We start from the raw sequence: 13,897 nt of genomic DNA on the forward strand, positions 1-13,897 counted from the left end.
TTTCTATTGCTTGGGAGTGTTATTTTCTTATTATTTTCTTTTATTATTTTTTTAATGTGTATTTTCACGAATTAATTCAAATAAATGAAGAGGTTATTTGTATGCTGCTGTATATAACTCTGCAATGCTTTATATTGTTAAGAGCACCTACAGCTTATTTGGCTACGGTCAGGCTTATTTTCGGATGCCAGCCAGTCGAATGGTGTTTTGCACAGGAGTGAGAGTGGTAGCTCTTTAAAATTAGGAAATCATTTGCCTAATCTATATCCTGTATGTATGTTTGTACATGTATGGGTGTGTCGATATATAAACGTTGCTGTTTTTCTTACAGTAGCAACCTAATTTTCATTTCCCCCTCCCCCACCCCCGGAAGTTCATTGATCCCTGTAAAATTATGTGTCTCTTTAGTTCCTTATGGCTCCACGTTTCCTTTCCTTATCCTGCTTGATCTTCTTACTGAAACATGCGAGCAATCCTCTCTCCTTATGTTTTTCACTGAAGAACATCTTTGAACAAACAACGATTGACTTACTAATATTACATTTCATCTTCTCACTATGTTGTGCCTACTGAAAATGTTTTATTTTTATTCTGTACTAAAATAACGTGTCTGCTGTGTGGGCCAGGTGTGGACTGGAACTCACTAATCTATTTCTGTACTATGTATCAGCGCATTTACTGTATGCGGTGAGTTTGGTTGATGAAAGTCCCAACTGGAAGCATATTATTTTAGTTTTTATCCAAATGTACTTCAAGTAGATATTGTGTGTGTGAGAAAGTTTTGAAGCAACCTCCATTCACTCAATATGCCATTATGGTGCATTAGACGTTTCAATAATATAAAGAAAGATGTAATCTTCAGGTTATGTTTGTGGCGGGCTCCGGCCAATTTCTCCAACCAGCAAAATTGGCACGCATAGCCAGCAAGATCTGCACAACTTTTCCAAATGTGCCTGCTAGTACAGGATAGGGGAGGGGATCTGGTAGAAGCACAAGAGATACGGTCACTAAATTGCCCTGACCCACTAATATACATGGACTGGAACAAAACTCGCAAACAAATTAGAAAATAATTCTTCCAATACCAGTATTAAGCTGATTCAGTTCCTTTATCTCCTCAAGACCTATATCACGCCACAAAAAAACTAGCAAAAATATATCTGGGGTTGTTGCCTGATAAAGCATGAAACCATGCCTATAGGGGATATTCCCTGTGAAGAAAGAAAATAAAATGAAAAACTCATTTGCTGCCCCATGTACGGATAAATAGTGGTTCAGTTGGTCATGTCAAGGGTTCCAATAGACCTGCAAAGTGGGTGCTGGCAAAAGAGCAGGATATAACATTTACTTAAAAAGACGATTCGCCAACGGAAAGCTGACCGAGGGGGCAGAAATGCTGGCATGACACCAGATCACTGTGATAGATAAAACATAACACACTGGATAAATTAAACAAATGTATTAAAACTGGGAGAGGGGGGAGAGGACATCTGTCAGAAATTGACAGCTGTGACAAGAAAGCCTGACTGAGATATTACTACAATGTGTTGTGTAATGATGCTTGATCAATTTGACCAACTGGGTGGATGGTTTATTTTCAAAATATGCTTACGTTTTTGCAATTTGTCGATTCACATCGGACGCTTTACTTCTCATTCTGTAATGTCTGCTTCTGTGTTTCTTTCTGTTAATATCATGTACCACTTTAAAAAGACTGGTTCAGGGAGCTTGAAACTGATGTCGAATCAAAAATATCATTTATTAAATAGACCACTCGAGAGAACAGCTAATTGCCAGGAGTTTGAGCTGGTGGCAAATATGTATACATTGTAAAGATTATTCTAATGTTGTTCTCATTTGTTAACAGTATCAATATTATCTGAACAGCACAGCAGATGGAAGATATACACATTTCCAAGGATTTTAAATATTTACCATTTCTAGAAAAACGACATCTTAGGAAAAAACATGCATTTCTTGGCACTCATTCTTCTTTTTTTTTTTCCTGGTAGGTACTGGAGGACAATGATTATGGTCGTGCTGTGGACTGGTGGGGCTTAGGTGTGGTAATGTATGAAATGATGTGTGGACGCTTACCGTTTTACAACCAAGATCATGAAAGGCTTTTCGAGCTCATTCTGATGGAAGAGATTCGCTTTCCTCGCACCCTGAGTCCTGAAGCAAAGTCTCTGCTGGCAGGGCTGCTGAAGAAAGATCCTAAGCTACGGTGAGCAAATCACCCATTTTATTTGCATCTTACAAAAGCAATCAGTGTATTAAGCAGCATGACTTCCCTCTTTGTCTATCTGAATCCTTATAAGGCCCCGCTCATCACCCTTAACTGGGCACAGGAAATGGACTATTAGATAAACCTCTTAATATTTTACTGCTAAAACCTTTTTCTTCCCCAATTAAGGCCTTGATTGCTGATGTGTCTGCATTCCTTTGTGCCAGACATCTCAAATGTATGCACAGATAATGTTCGTGGAAAACTTGGTGGAGGCACTTCCCGACTTATTTGTGTCTTGTCCCAAGGGTATACGCATACGTAGTCATTAAAATATTAAAGGGTTAAGCTACCACATTTTTTATGGAATGTTGTAATTTGGTTAATGGCCTCTCACACCTCTGTTGCTCATAATCTTGTTTCTTCCTTTTCAATTGTGTAAAAACGAAAGTCGAATGGATTGCTAGGGTAATTTAGAAATGTTTTCCATCTAAGAGCAGATTCTGTTCCTATGTCAGCTCATCCCTTTTACTTACGTTGATAAACAGGTCTCCTCCTTCCCACTGATGTCGCCAGAATAATTCTATTCTTAACATTTATTGGTTGAAATATCAGTATCCAAAAAATCATTGAATCTACATTTGAAGGATTGCCCTTTTCATAATATTTCCATGGAACAAGCACTTGGTCCTTAGCCTGATGTGAAAGGCGGTTTTGTGAAAACAACCTCCTTCTCTTGAAGTGTAAAAAAAAAAAACTACTAAACTCATGCTTTGTATTCATTTAGGTTTTTCCTTGTAGACTGCAATGTTGCCCTCCTTACAGTTTTCTGTTAGTCACATTTTCATTTTCTGTATCGTAAAGATCAACTATTCCGACTACAACTCATAAAAGATGCATTCACCAGTTTGAATAGGTGTACTAAAATGCTTCAACCCTGTGCTTTTGCAGGTTAGGTGGAGGTCCCAATGATGCCAAAGAAGTCATGGCTCACAGATTCTTCACCTCCATTAACTGGCAAGATGTCAATCAGAGAAAGGTATTGCATCACTGAAAGAATTTTCTCACATTTAAAATTTTAGGAAAGCTTGCATTAGATTCAAACCTCTATACGCGATTGCTCTTTCTTCTCTCTTCTAACCATTAACTGCGCTGTTTTAGAACTTCTGGTTTATGTACCTTTACCAGGGATTAGCCTAAGGTGATTTTGTTCGGGCTGTAGATCAGAAAAATAATAGGCATTTTTGCCTGAATCAAATCTTGAAGGTGTTCCAGCAATCTTTCCATATAAATGCCCATGTTAAAAATGTTGACAAAAAGGTAACACAGGCAGCTTGGTGCTGCCGATGTATTTAAGGTGATAAGTGCATTCAAATAAGCACACAGCATATTCAGTAGGGCAAAGCAGGGTATTGTAAGATGTTTACTGGAGCAGTTAATGGTAATAGGGTGCTAAAAGGATGATCTGATACAGTTTTATTGATGAAGCCTTCCAGTATTAATCTCATGCCTGTCTAACTTTGAAATATAACGAGGCTGCTTCAAATAAGTTATCTGTTTGAGTTATGACACTTGGTGCATGCTTTGACTTGCTTCCGTAAATGTCACATGAATGTGGTTTGCTAGCTGAATAAGAGCAAGAAACATGAAGTGACCTAACCCCTGATGTTTCATATAATAGTTGTATGTCACCTTGTAAAGAACAGAAACGTGATTTTGTGAGGAAAATGCTACACTACATTTGTACTCACTTGTTTTTTAGGGCTCGCCTTTCCTATTCCGCAGGAATAGGAAAAAGAGCCCTAATGCAGCTAAACCACCACTAAGGCCAAGGGCTCTCCCCAAAAGTGGATTTTGGGAAGTGCACGCCTCGTGCACGAGCTTGCCTGAGCCTTCTCCCTATCAGCCTGCCAGTTCTCCTCCCCTAATTATTCACTTCACTTATTCATGACCACAGGCCGTGACTCTGGCTCTTCAAAGGCTCTGCTCCCCGCCCCCCACCTGCACTTCACGGCCGCCAGGCCGGGCCCCTGTTACTTCATCTGCTTGCTTTCTGTCCCTTAATCTCCCCGTGACTCCCCCCTCACCTCTCCCACTCCACTGCTTTAGGCCCCCACCATTTGCTCAGGACATTGCTTGTTTACATTTAGGTGTGATGTGAGTGCTTGGTTTTACTCATTGTAATCTCTTGTTGCTGTATCCTCTGATGTGCATTATATCAGTTTATGCTTCATTTTTATTTAAAACTATCTTTATTGGGTTTTTGATACAACTGTCGTACAACAGACATGACGAGCATTACAAAACAGGACAGTATTCTCTAACATAGATGTTCAAAGCCAACGTAGCCCTTTGCGTGAAGATGATATAATAGCTGTGAAACATGAATATAAAAACAGCAACCTTGAGCCTGTCCCATTCTCTCAGAAGGGAGCGGAGGCACAATCTAAGTGGGCTCGCTGTGCTTTTAGTTCTGGTGTTTTGTCACTTTGCCATTCTACAGGGATTTAATCACTGAATAGTGTTAATGACGTGTCCAGGATGAAATCCCTAACTTCTGTCATGCATTGGACGCCCCGCCCCCCAACACAGCCATCGTGCTGGGGCGGGCTTCCCCGTTCTGCAGAGCCACCATCGCTTTCCGCAGTTCCCTGTAGATCGCGAGGAGCTTGTCCCATTCAACTGCAGAGGGATGCTTCCTCTGTCCGTGCACTTCCTCCTGGCGAAGGGCAGCCGCCACCATCCTACCCCACCGGCCTACCAACCCCCTCCACTGTACCACGCACAGGGGCCTTCCAATGCATCGCTATTGTCCTGGTGAGCATCAGAGCCAGATCTGTGAAACGGCTCGTAGCACCACCTGCTTTGTTATGCTTTTAGAGGCCCAGCAGGGCAGCTGGTCACATTGTCTAGGTCAGTAATGCTTGTGACTCGGGCGAGGGCCGTGCAGACTTCTGTCCATAATCCGCAGTAGCTTGGACACTTTCAAACCATATATAGTATATCTGGTGCCACTGCGGGGGTATTTTATGTAATCTGACTGGTGTTAAATAGGCTCTGTGCAGAACATTCTGTTGGATATACTGGAACCGGGTGCTGCAAGAGACCTTACGTGGGTAACCCAGTGCTCTGCTCTACTCCTTCGCAGACAGCGCACAACCTATATCCTGTTCCCAGGTGCACTGTAGCATTGCAAATGGGTTGTGTGCCATATAGGAGATGGCTTTCGTGAGTCAGGAAAGTAGATGGGACTTATTTACCATTGTATACAGTGTCCCTGCATTGTGTGAGGAAGGAAGCACAAGAAAGCAATCTGAGACTGCAGGAAGGATATTGCTTTTGTAAGATTTGCATACATGAGGTCACGCAAAGGCATTACATCATTATCCCCCACCCCCACCCGCCTAAAAGCTACGCCCCCGGGCTGCTTCTATTGAGACAGCCAAGGAGTCAAGTCCACTCAGGCCAGATCAGCAGTCTGGTTCTTTTAAAGTGTGTGCTCAGATACCAGACCAGACATGGATCTCGTACCCCAACACACATGACCATGGCTGCTGGCGAGGGCGAAGTTGTTGGCTTCCAGTCAATCACAATAAATCTGGCCGGACCGCAGAAATTGTCTGGAGTGCCAGGGAGGCCAGCTGCAAAAAGGGGAAAGCATCTTGTGCCCCACGCCCACTGCCTGCCAGCTCTACCTCTCTTCCCCCCCCTCACCCCCCGAACACTGTGAGGGTGGCATTTGGCAATTTGAAAAGAAAACTAAGACCTACCGCTGCCAGAGCGACATTCGCTGTCTATGGTGTGTGGTCACTGGTGCGAGACAACAACAGACGCTGGTCCATGTGAGGCTGGGTCCAGATGGATCCCACTGTTTGTGAACAAACTGCTGCATCGCTGCATGACCATGTGGTCCAGAGAGGCTATTGTTGCTGCAAATCGTGGAAGCCACGTGATGTCAATGTTTCAAGCTTTATTACAAATCACAAAAAAAGTTAATATTTCACGTAAATACAAAACATGTTGCATTACAAATGCTATAGGTGTCACATTTGCGAAAGTTATAACTATTGGCTTTGTAAATGAAAAGCTATTAATTTAGCTATTTTAAAAAACAACACAAAAATAAAAAGTCATTTATAAGACCAATAGCTCAACCTTTCCTAATGTGAGCCCTATTGCATTTCCAATGCTTGTTATTGCATTTCTGTAGTCCATAAACCATTTTAGATTGTCTTTTAATTTGCAAAAGATGAGTACCTCTTCTGTAAAAATGTGAAGCTGTACAGTGGTGCTCTAGCAGTCGGAATTGCTCCCTGTGGGATTTCTTTTGAAGGCCCAGGGTTCACAAATGCTCTTAAACTTTTGGAGCTGTTGGTGGAGTAGATTCATGTTAATTGTTACATCTATGCCAAAAGCTTGCCAAAACTTGCTATAGCAAGAACAAGATGATGCGGTTCCCATGCAGTTAGGCAGCGTGTTCTAGGACACCATGCTCAGCACATAGCTGTGCATCCTCATGGCCTCTTTAAGGCTGAGGTTTGTGCAGTCACACTCATCAGAGGGGTGTACCGTGATCAGTGCTGAGTGGCATACAGGAAGGGAAGCACCTTGACTATTTCATTCTGCACCTGTCGAAGAATGTCAACCCTGGGCTTCCACCTTGTATTGTAGACCAGTACCTTGAATATCAGGAAAGGGATGTGCAAGCATTATGAGTTACCCGTTGCAAGATTATGAGTTGCCCTTTGCAAGATACTGTTCGATTCAGGGAATTCTAGGTGATATTCCCAAGCAAAGATAAAGTTGAGTCCTTTCCTATGTTGTCTCTTGCTATTTGAATCCTATATAAGGAAGCATTTCCCAGTGATGGATGCTTTGCAACTCTTTCCTTCCCCGACTTTTCGACACGTTTAACACCCTTGTTACTTTTATCCTTGACCCTGATTTTAGTTCTTATTACTGTTAGTGCTGCACTTACAGGTAGATACATATGCTGTGCATACTTCTGCTTTTTAGTGTTGGGCCCAGATGTGTACAGTTTGTTTTTCTTCGAAATAAGTCTTTTTGAGTCACCGGTCCAGGTGACAACTTCTATCAGAGGTAATGCGAATGGGCCTTGGCTCCCTTGTTTTCTTTTTTCTCCACTGTCTGGTTCAGATGGGTTAGTGTGAGCTATCGTACAACCCCACATGCTGTTCTCGCTGGGCCTTTGCATCTTTCACCCATCGGGTGCGGAAAACAAACAATTGTACTAGGTTTGTCACTTTCCACCGTCGAGACCTTGTAGGTTCCGGTCCATCGGGTGCGGAAAACAAACACGTTTGTCACTTTCCACCGTCGAGACCTTGTAGATTCCGGTCCAGTTGACGACTTTCTGGAATACCATCTCGGTGGTGGAGAATGTCCATGTGTTGGAGAGGACTCTGTTCCGATTCTGCCCCTCTTGCCATGCCAAGAATCAGAGTTCAGATCTCCACAAAGTCTGTATTTTGGGCTTGTCCCCCAAAACCTGTGAAGACTCCTGTTTAGCTTGCCTGGCCTTCAGGAACAAGACAACTCTTCGAAGAGCTAGCAGCATTGTCTTGGCTTCAAAGTGCACAGAAGAGAAGGGGATGACAGTCCAGACCTCTTCAGAGAGAGAGAGAGAGAGAGAGAGAGAGGAGTCTGATGCCGAGCAGTCGAACACCCCAGCTTTCTCACTGCAACGTGTCAACTTCGAGGCAGACACCAAGAAAGAAGAGGGATCTCTGCTGGTCCAGTGCCCACCTAAGGTTGCAGTGAGTACTGTAACTCCCTCTTCTCACCAGAAGAAGGCCCTTGCTTCTAGCTCCTGTGCCACCCTTGAGACCTCCTGTGCGCCACTCCCTCTCGCACATGGTCAACGCAGTCATTCCAACACCGTAACACCCTTTGGCACCAAAATCTTCCTCGAGCGTCGATGTCGACTGCTGCTTTGGCATCAGATGCAAAGGTGCAGAGTTGGCCACCTTCTGACTTGAAATGGGTTGACCAGAGGCCCTCAGTCCCAAAACATACTGCACCAAGGCAGTCAGAGTGGAGAGACACCAATCCAAAATGTTTAGACCCGAGACATCCTGCTCTGAAGTAGTCAGACACGAAACCCTCTTAGATTGACTTGGGCGGCGGCTGGGTTGCACGCCTCTTCGGCTTCATCCAGGCGGTCTACAGCACCATCCTCAGCCACTTAGGAGGATTCTGAGCTATCAATCCTTCAGTGGCTCCAAGAACACCTAGACACCAAGCAACAACAGATCTACATCCAGTCGGCTACTGGTCGGATCCTGGCAAAGCTGCACCCAAGAAGACTAAGACACAGTAGGGCCACCTCTCCTCTGCCTCCTGTTCATCCCTCTTGTCGAATTTTTTCTCCATCATCTTCTTCCCCTGCTTCTCCTCTCCTGCCTGTAGGTTCTCCACAACATTCATCACACAGTTTCTTACACTTATCCTTTTGTGGCTATGAGTGTCTGTCTTCAAGCCAGAGGTCCAGCAAATCCTCTTGAATGTCCCTTTGATGGCCAGCATCTCTTCGGCCCCTTGGTCAATCATCTGCTAGAAAAAACTAAAAAGGATGGCGATACTACCAAAGCGAGCGATGGGTGCCCTGTAGATTCCCAATCCGTGTGGCTTTTTCCTGCTCACAATATTGTAACACGAATAATACCACGGCCCCAGAGACCTCTTCACTTTCTCCAGGCAGCAGACACTCTCACATGAATACTATAGGGGTGGATACAGGAGCAAAAACAGAGGCAGAGGAAAGGGCACCACCACCAAAGAGATGTCACTCCCGGACAGTGACCCTCTAGTCCTTCCTCCCAACCACACATCTGTTGGGGGAAGGTTGCACAGATTTCCGTCCCGTTGGGCAGAAATCACCTCTGAACACTGGGTTCTCAACATTATACAGGAGGGGTACTGTTTCAAGCTCATTCATCCACCACCAAACACTCCCCCACACCTCTCCCCACTGGTGCAAACTGTCCCCAGACCATCTCCACCTCCTGCAATAGGAGCTACAGGCCCTTATTACCAAGCGAGCCATAGAGCCTGTTTCTCCCTGTACTTCGTTATACCCAAAAAGGACGGCTTCCTCAGACCTCTCAACAGATGCATTCTGTCAGAGAACTTCTGTATGGGGACTTTACAGGAAGTCATTCCTCTGTTGCACCAAGCCGGCTTCATGACCGCCCTCAATCTGAAGAACGCCTTCCACATCCCGATTCACCCGGCACATAGAAGGTACCGGAGGTTTGTGGTAAGTCAACAGCATTTCCTGTTCAATCGCTCATTTTCGGGGTTACCACAGCTGCCTAGGTTTTTACAAATGTCTGGCCAAAGTAGCAGCTCATATACGTAGGAGCGGCATCCACGTGTTACCTTACCTGGATGTCTGGCTGATCAATAGCGCCATGCTCCAACAATGCCTAGTGCATAAGCAAACCACCCTCCACACATTGCACAATCTAGCTTTTACCATCGACTTCACCAAGTCCCAGCTCCATCCCCTTCAAGTACAGCCCTTTCTCTGGTCCATATTTAATGCCCTGCGAGAGTACAAGCGGTCCAAAACCTACTGCCTCTTTTTCAGCCGTATTGCCAGGCAACTGTCAGAAGGGTGATCCCCTTGCTAGGAATGATTGTATTGTCCATAGCCATAGTTCCCCTTGCTAGGTTGCACATGCGTCCCTTGCCAGAGTGCCTACCGGCACAGTGGTGTCAGGCAGAGGGTCATCTAGAGATTCTAGTGTAGGTGGGAAGCCGCACATTTTGATCTCTGCAATTGTGGTGCAACCTAATGCAAGGGTGATCCTCCTGTGACCCGGTTCTGTAAGTCAGCATCACCACAGAAGCCTTACTGGCTGGGGAGCACATCTCAATTCCCTCATTGTTCAGCCGAGTTGGCCCTCTACCCAATAGCCCCTTCACATCAATCGACTGGAGTTGCTGGCTATTGGGTGTTCTGCCCTCTCACAGACAACACAACTGCAGTGTTCTACAGAAACAAGGGGCAGACGTTCTACCCAGCTGTCAGTAGCCATGGGCATTTGGTGATGTTCATTTAATCACAGAGTGCATCTGCTTCTCCAACTCACTCCTGGAGTGAACAACAATCTCACCGACATGCTTGGAAGGATATATCAACAAGTCCATGAGTGGGAACTCCATCCCCAGTTCCTACTTCCGTACTTCCAGGAGTGATGCTTTCCTTAGATAGATCTGTTGTCGCCAACAGAAATGCAAAATCTCCAAACGTTGCCACTAGGTTACCACACCCACAGTCCATAGGGAATGCATTATGGATGAATTGGTCAGTGATATTTGCCTACACTTTTCCGCCTCTTCTCCTACCATTTGTAGTCCAATAGGCTAAGCCAAACACCCCTTACCCTCATCCTAGTCAGACCCTCCAGGATATCGCGATTTGCAAAATAATCGCGAAATCGGCCGAACGCCGCAAATCCCGCGATATTTGCCCAAACGCCCGCGAAATCCGCCGTTTTGCCAGCCATTAGTACTTCAGAGATGAGGTCTAAATATATGAAAGTCTTATTTAAGGTCCCCGAACGCTTTGAGACGGCGCTTCGGAAAGAAAGGCTGTAATGTGCCCGTCCTTTCCGAGTTTGTGCTATATAAATCTGCGAAAAAATAAATAAAATAGGAGGGGACGAGTGCTGTGGTAGGTCGACAAGACTGCTCAGTGTTGCTCCGAAGGCAGGTAGGCTATACTGCCTGGTATTGCCCTTACCCATAATGCAAACCGGCTTCACTTCTAGCAGAAACACCAGCTGCACCTCTCCCCCTGGTTCAGGTCTGACGCCATTGGTAAAGTTTTAATGCTGCGCCTCGGCCTGGAAATCGAGGTCACGTTCCTCACTGGCCGCCATATTGTTCATGTGACAGAATGTTGTTTCTTCCTTAAATAGAGTGATGCGAGTCAAACAAAGCCCTGGCTGACACGTCCTTCCCCAGGAACGGAAATAGTGTTTCTTCCTCTCCAATGTCACCACCTGTAAATAATACTCCCTTTTAGCGGGGACATGCTGGCTTCAGTGCGACGCACGCTTGTGAATGGCTGCATCAGGACAAGTTGTTCGCTCTCCCAGCATCGATGGGGTTAAGAGAGGGTCATATTGCGGGATACATTCTGCCATCCCATGTGATACAACATAGCTCACCGCCATTGATCAGTTACGTAGGAGACTCGTATTCCATGCGGCTTACTTAGCCTTACATCCTTCTTGAGCCAGGACCATAGATAAGGTTATTAATAGCGGCTGCTATAGACAAGCGTTGCAATGCTCCTTCTGGGACGCCCCGAAGATTTTACATGAACTTTTTGTAGAGTTCCGCATTTAAGTGCTTGAGGAGAACTACTGAGACAGAGACAGAGAGCGCTATCGCCAAGGTGTGGAAAAGGAAAGAGGGTTTAACTGAGATTAGGATGACGAACGGCGGCCATGGGGCCGGCTGGATAGCTGCACACCTATCAGAGAGAAGGAGGGAGGGAGAGGGAGGGAGGGAGAGAGAGAGGGATCGAGGGAGAGGGACATAGAGAGGGAGGAACATAGAGAGGGACAGACATAGAGAGGGAGGGACATCGAGAGAGAGGGAGGGACATCGAGAGAGAGGGACATCGAGAGAGAGGGAGGGACATCGAGAGAGAGGGACACAGAGGGCGAGACAGAGGGAGGGAGACGGAGGGAGAGGGAGGGAGGGAGGGAGAGGGAGGGAGGGAGGGAGAGGGAGGGAGAGGGGGACAGAGGGGGACAGAGAGAGGGACAGACACGGAGGGACAGACTGAGGGACGGAGACTGAGGGACGGAGAGAGGGACAGAGAGCGAGAGGGACGGCGTGAGAGAGAGGGACGGCGTGAGAGATGGTGAGAGAGAGAGGGACGGCGTGAGAGACGGTGAGAGAGAGGGACAGCGTGAGAGAGGGACGGCGAGAGAGAGAGGGACGGCGTGATTTTTCTGCTCTCCTTGTGTTTTCTGTGTGGATGTTCACAATGTGCTTACTTTTTTGAGTACATCTGTATGTTTCAATGACAAGAACGTAACACTACTACTTGGAATATCTGAAATCCGAGGGTTCCCTAGTAAGGATATAAAATGGGCTAATACATGACCCCATGAAGTCTTGTTGCATAAAAGAGTTTGAAGGCGCTGCCAGCCTCCGGGGACAGGTGATGTACATGCGTATGGTAAGCACATCTCCTGTCCGTACGCGTGCACATCTCCTGTACGCTCGTGCCTTCTCTTATCTCCCTTCGGGACAGAAAGCAGCAGCAATAGAGTCTCATAGCTTCATGTTGCTAAATAACTCAAAAACAAAGATATCTGTGTTTGTTGTAGGAAAAATGGCCCAAAAAAATGCAGCAAAATTGCCGCTAAATTTCCATATTCGTGCCGCTAAATTTCCTTTTTTGTGCCGCTAAATTTGCTAATCCATGCCGCTACATCCTGGGGGGGTCTGCCTAGTGGCACCAACATGGGCACGCCAGCCATGGTACTCCACCCTGCCAGAGCTCTCTCTTCTTGCACACAACTTCCGGCACCCCAATCTTCACCAGCTCACCCTTGCAGTTTGGCTCCTGCGGTCTTAGGGTTTGGTTACCTCAGCCTTCCAGAGGAGTGTATGTCTATTCTTAGAGAAGTGCATAGGCATGCTACCAAGGCCTGCTACTCAGCCAAATGGAAATGTTTTGTACATTATTGCCTTCTCAAAAATATCAATCCACATGCAGCATCAGTACAAGACATAGTTTGTTACCTCTTTCCTTTCAGAAGTCAGGACTCGCCTACACTTCCATTTGGTTGCATGTGGCTGCTTACCTACAGAATAGGCGACACGCTCCACTCATCAGAGTACCGTTCTTTAAGACTTTCATGGAAAGCCTTAAACTGGTTATTCCGCCCGTACGCCTCCTGCTCCAGTGTGGAACCTTAACATCTTACTAGTCTCATGGCCCCTCCTTTCCAGCCACTTTAACCTTTTTGCCCATTGCAATTTCTGTCATGAAAAGTAGCTTTCCTCGTAGCCATCATTTGCCTTTGATGAGTCAGTGAGATACACGCTATTACATTGGAAGAGCCTTTCTTCCAGGTTCGTCACATTAGGGTGGTTGTCAGAACCAGTCTCAAATTCTTCCCTTAGGGTGCCTCCAGCTTCCACTTTAATCAGACATTGGAGTTGCCAGTCGTCTTTCCACATCCAGAGTCTGTAGCGGAACGTGCTTTACATACTCTGGATGTCGAGTGCTAATGTAATACAGTGACAGAACAAAACCATTTAAGACACAACAGGTGTTCGTGTCCTATTGTAAGTTGCATAAAGGTGCGTGCCGTTTCCAAGGCAGAAGGTGCACGTTGGCTTGTCAAATGCATTCAGACTTGTTACACTAAAGCTAAAAGGTATCTGCCCTTCCCTCCCCCAGACCCCATTCTACTCGGAAGGAAGGTGCTTCTATGGCTTTCCTAGATAACATATCTCTAGCTGACATCTTTAAAGCAGCTACCTTGTCCACTCCTCACATCTTTACTAAACATTACTGTGTGGTTGTCCTGGTCAGATAAGAAGCGAGAGTTGGCAAGGCTCTACTACTCACACTAATCTGATAGAGCTATCTAGCCGCAGATTCTTTATCTT

General features: G+C 45.7%; 1 protein-coding gene across 5 annotated transcripts in view; it reads left to right on the forward strand.

The window, feature by feature from the left end:
- Positions 1-13,897, forward strand: part of AKT2 (AKT serine/threonine kinase 2) — a 644,724-nt gene that overhangs the window by 596,465 nt on the left and 34,362 nt on the right. For all 5 annotated transcript variants that reach the window (XM_086938261.1, XM_086938260.1, XM_086938262.1 and 2 more), the window contains 2 exons: positions 2,013-2,227; positions 3,179-3,266. In XM_086938261.1, the coding sequence (XP_086794387.1) occupies positions 2,013-2,227; positions 3,179-3,266 (303 nt within the window). The remainder of the gene's footprint in view (positions 1-2,012; positions 2,228-3,178; positions 3,267-13,897) is intronic.

The sequence above is a fragment of the Lissotriton vulgaris genome, chromosome 9 (genome assembly GCF_964263255.1).
Source record: "Lissotriton vulgaris chromosome 9, aLisVul1.2, whole genome shotgun sequence".
NCBI lineage: Eukaryota > Metazoa > Chordata > Amphibia > Caudata > Salamandridae > Lissotriton > Lissotriton vulgaris.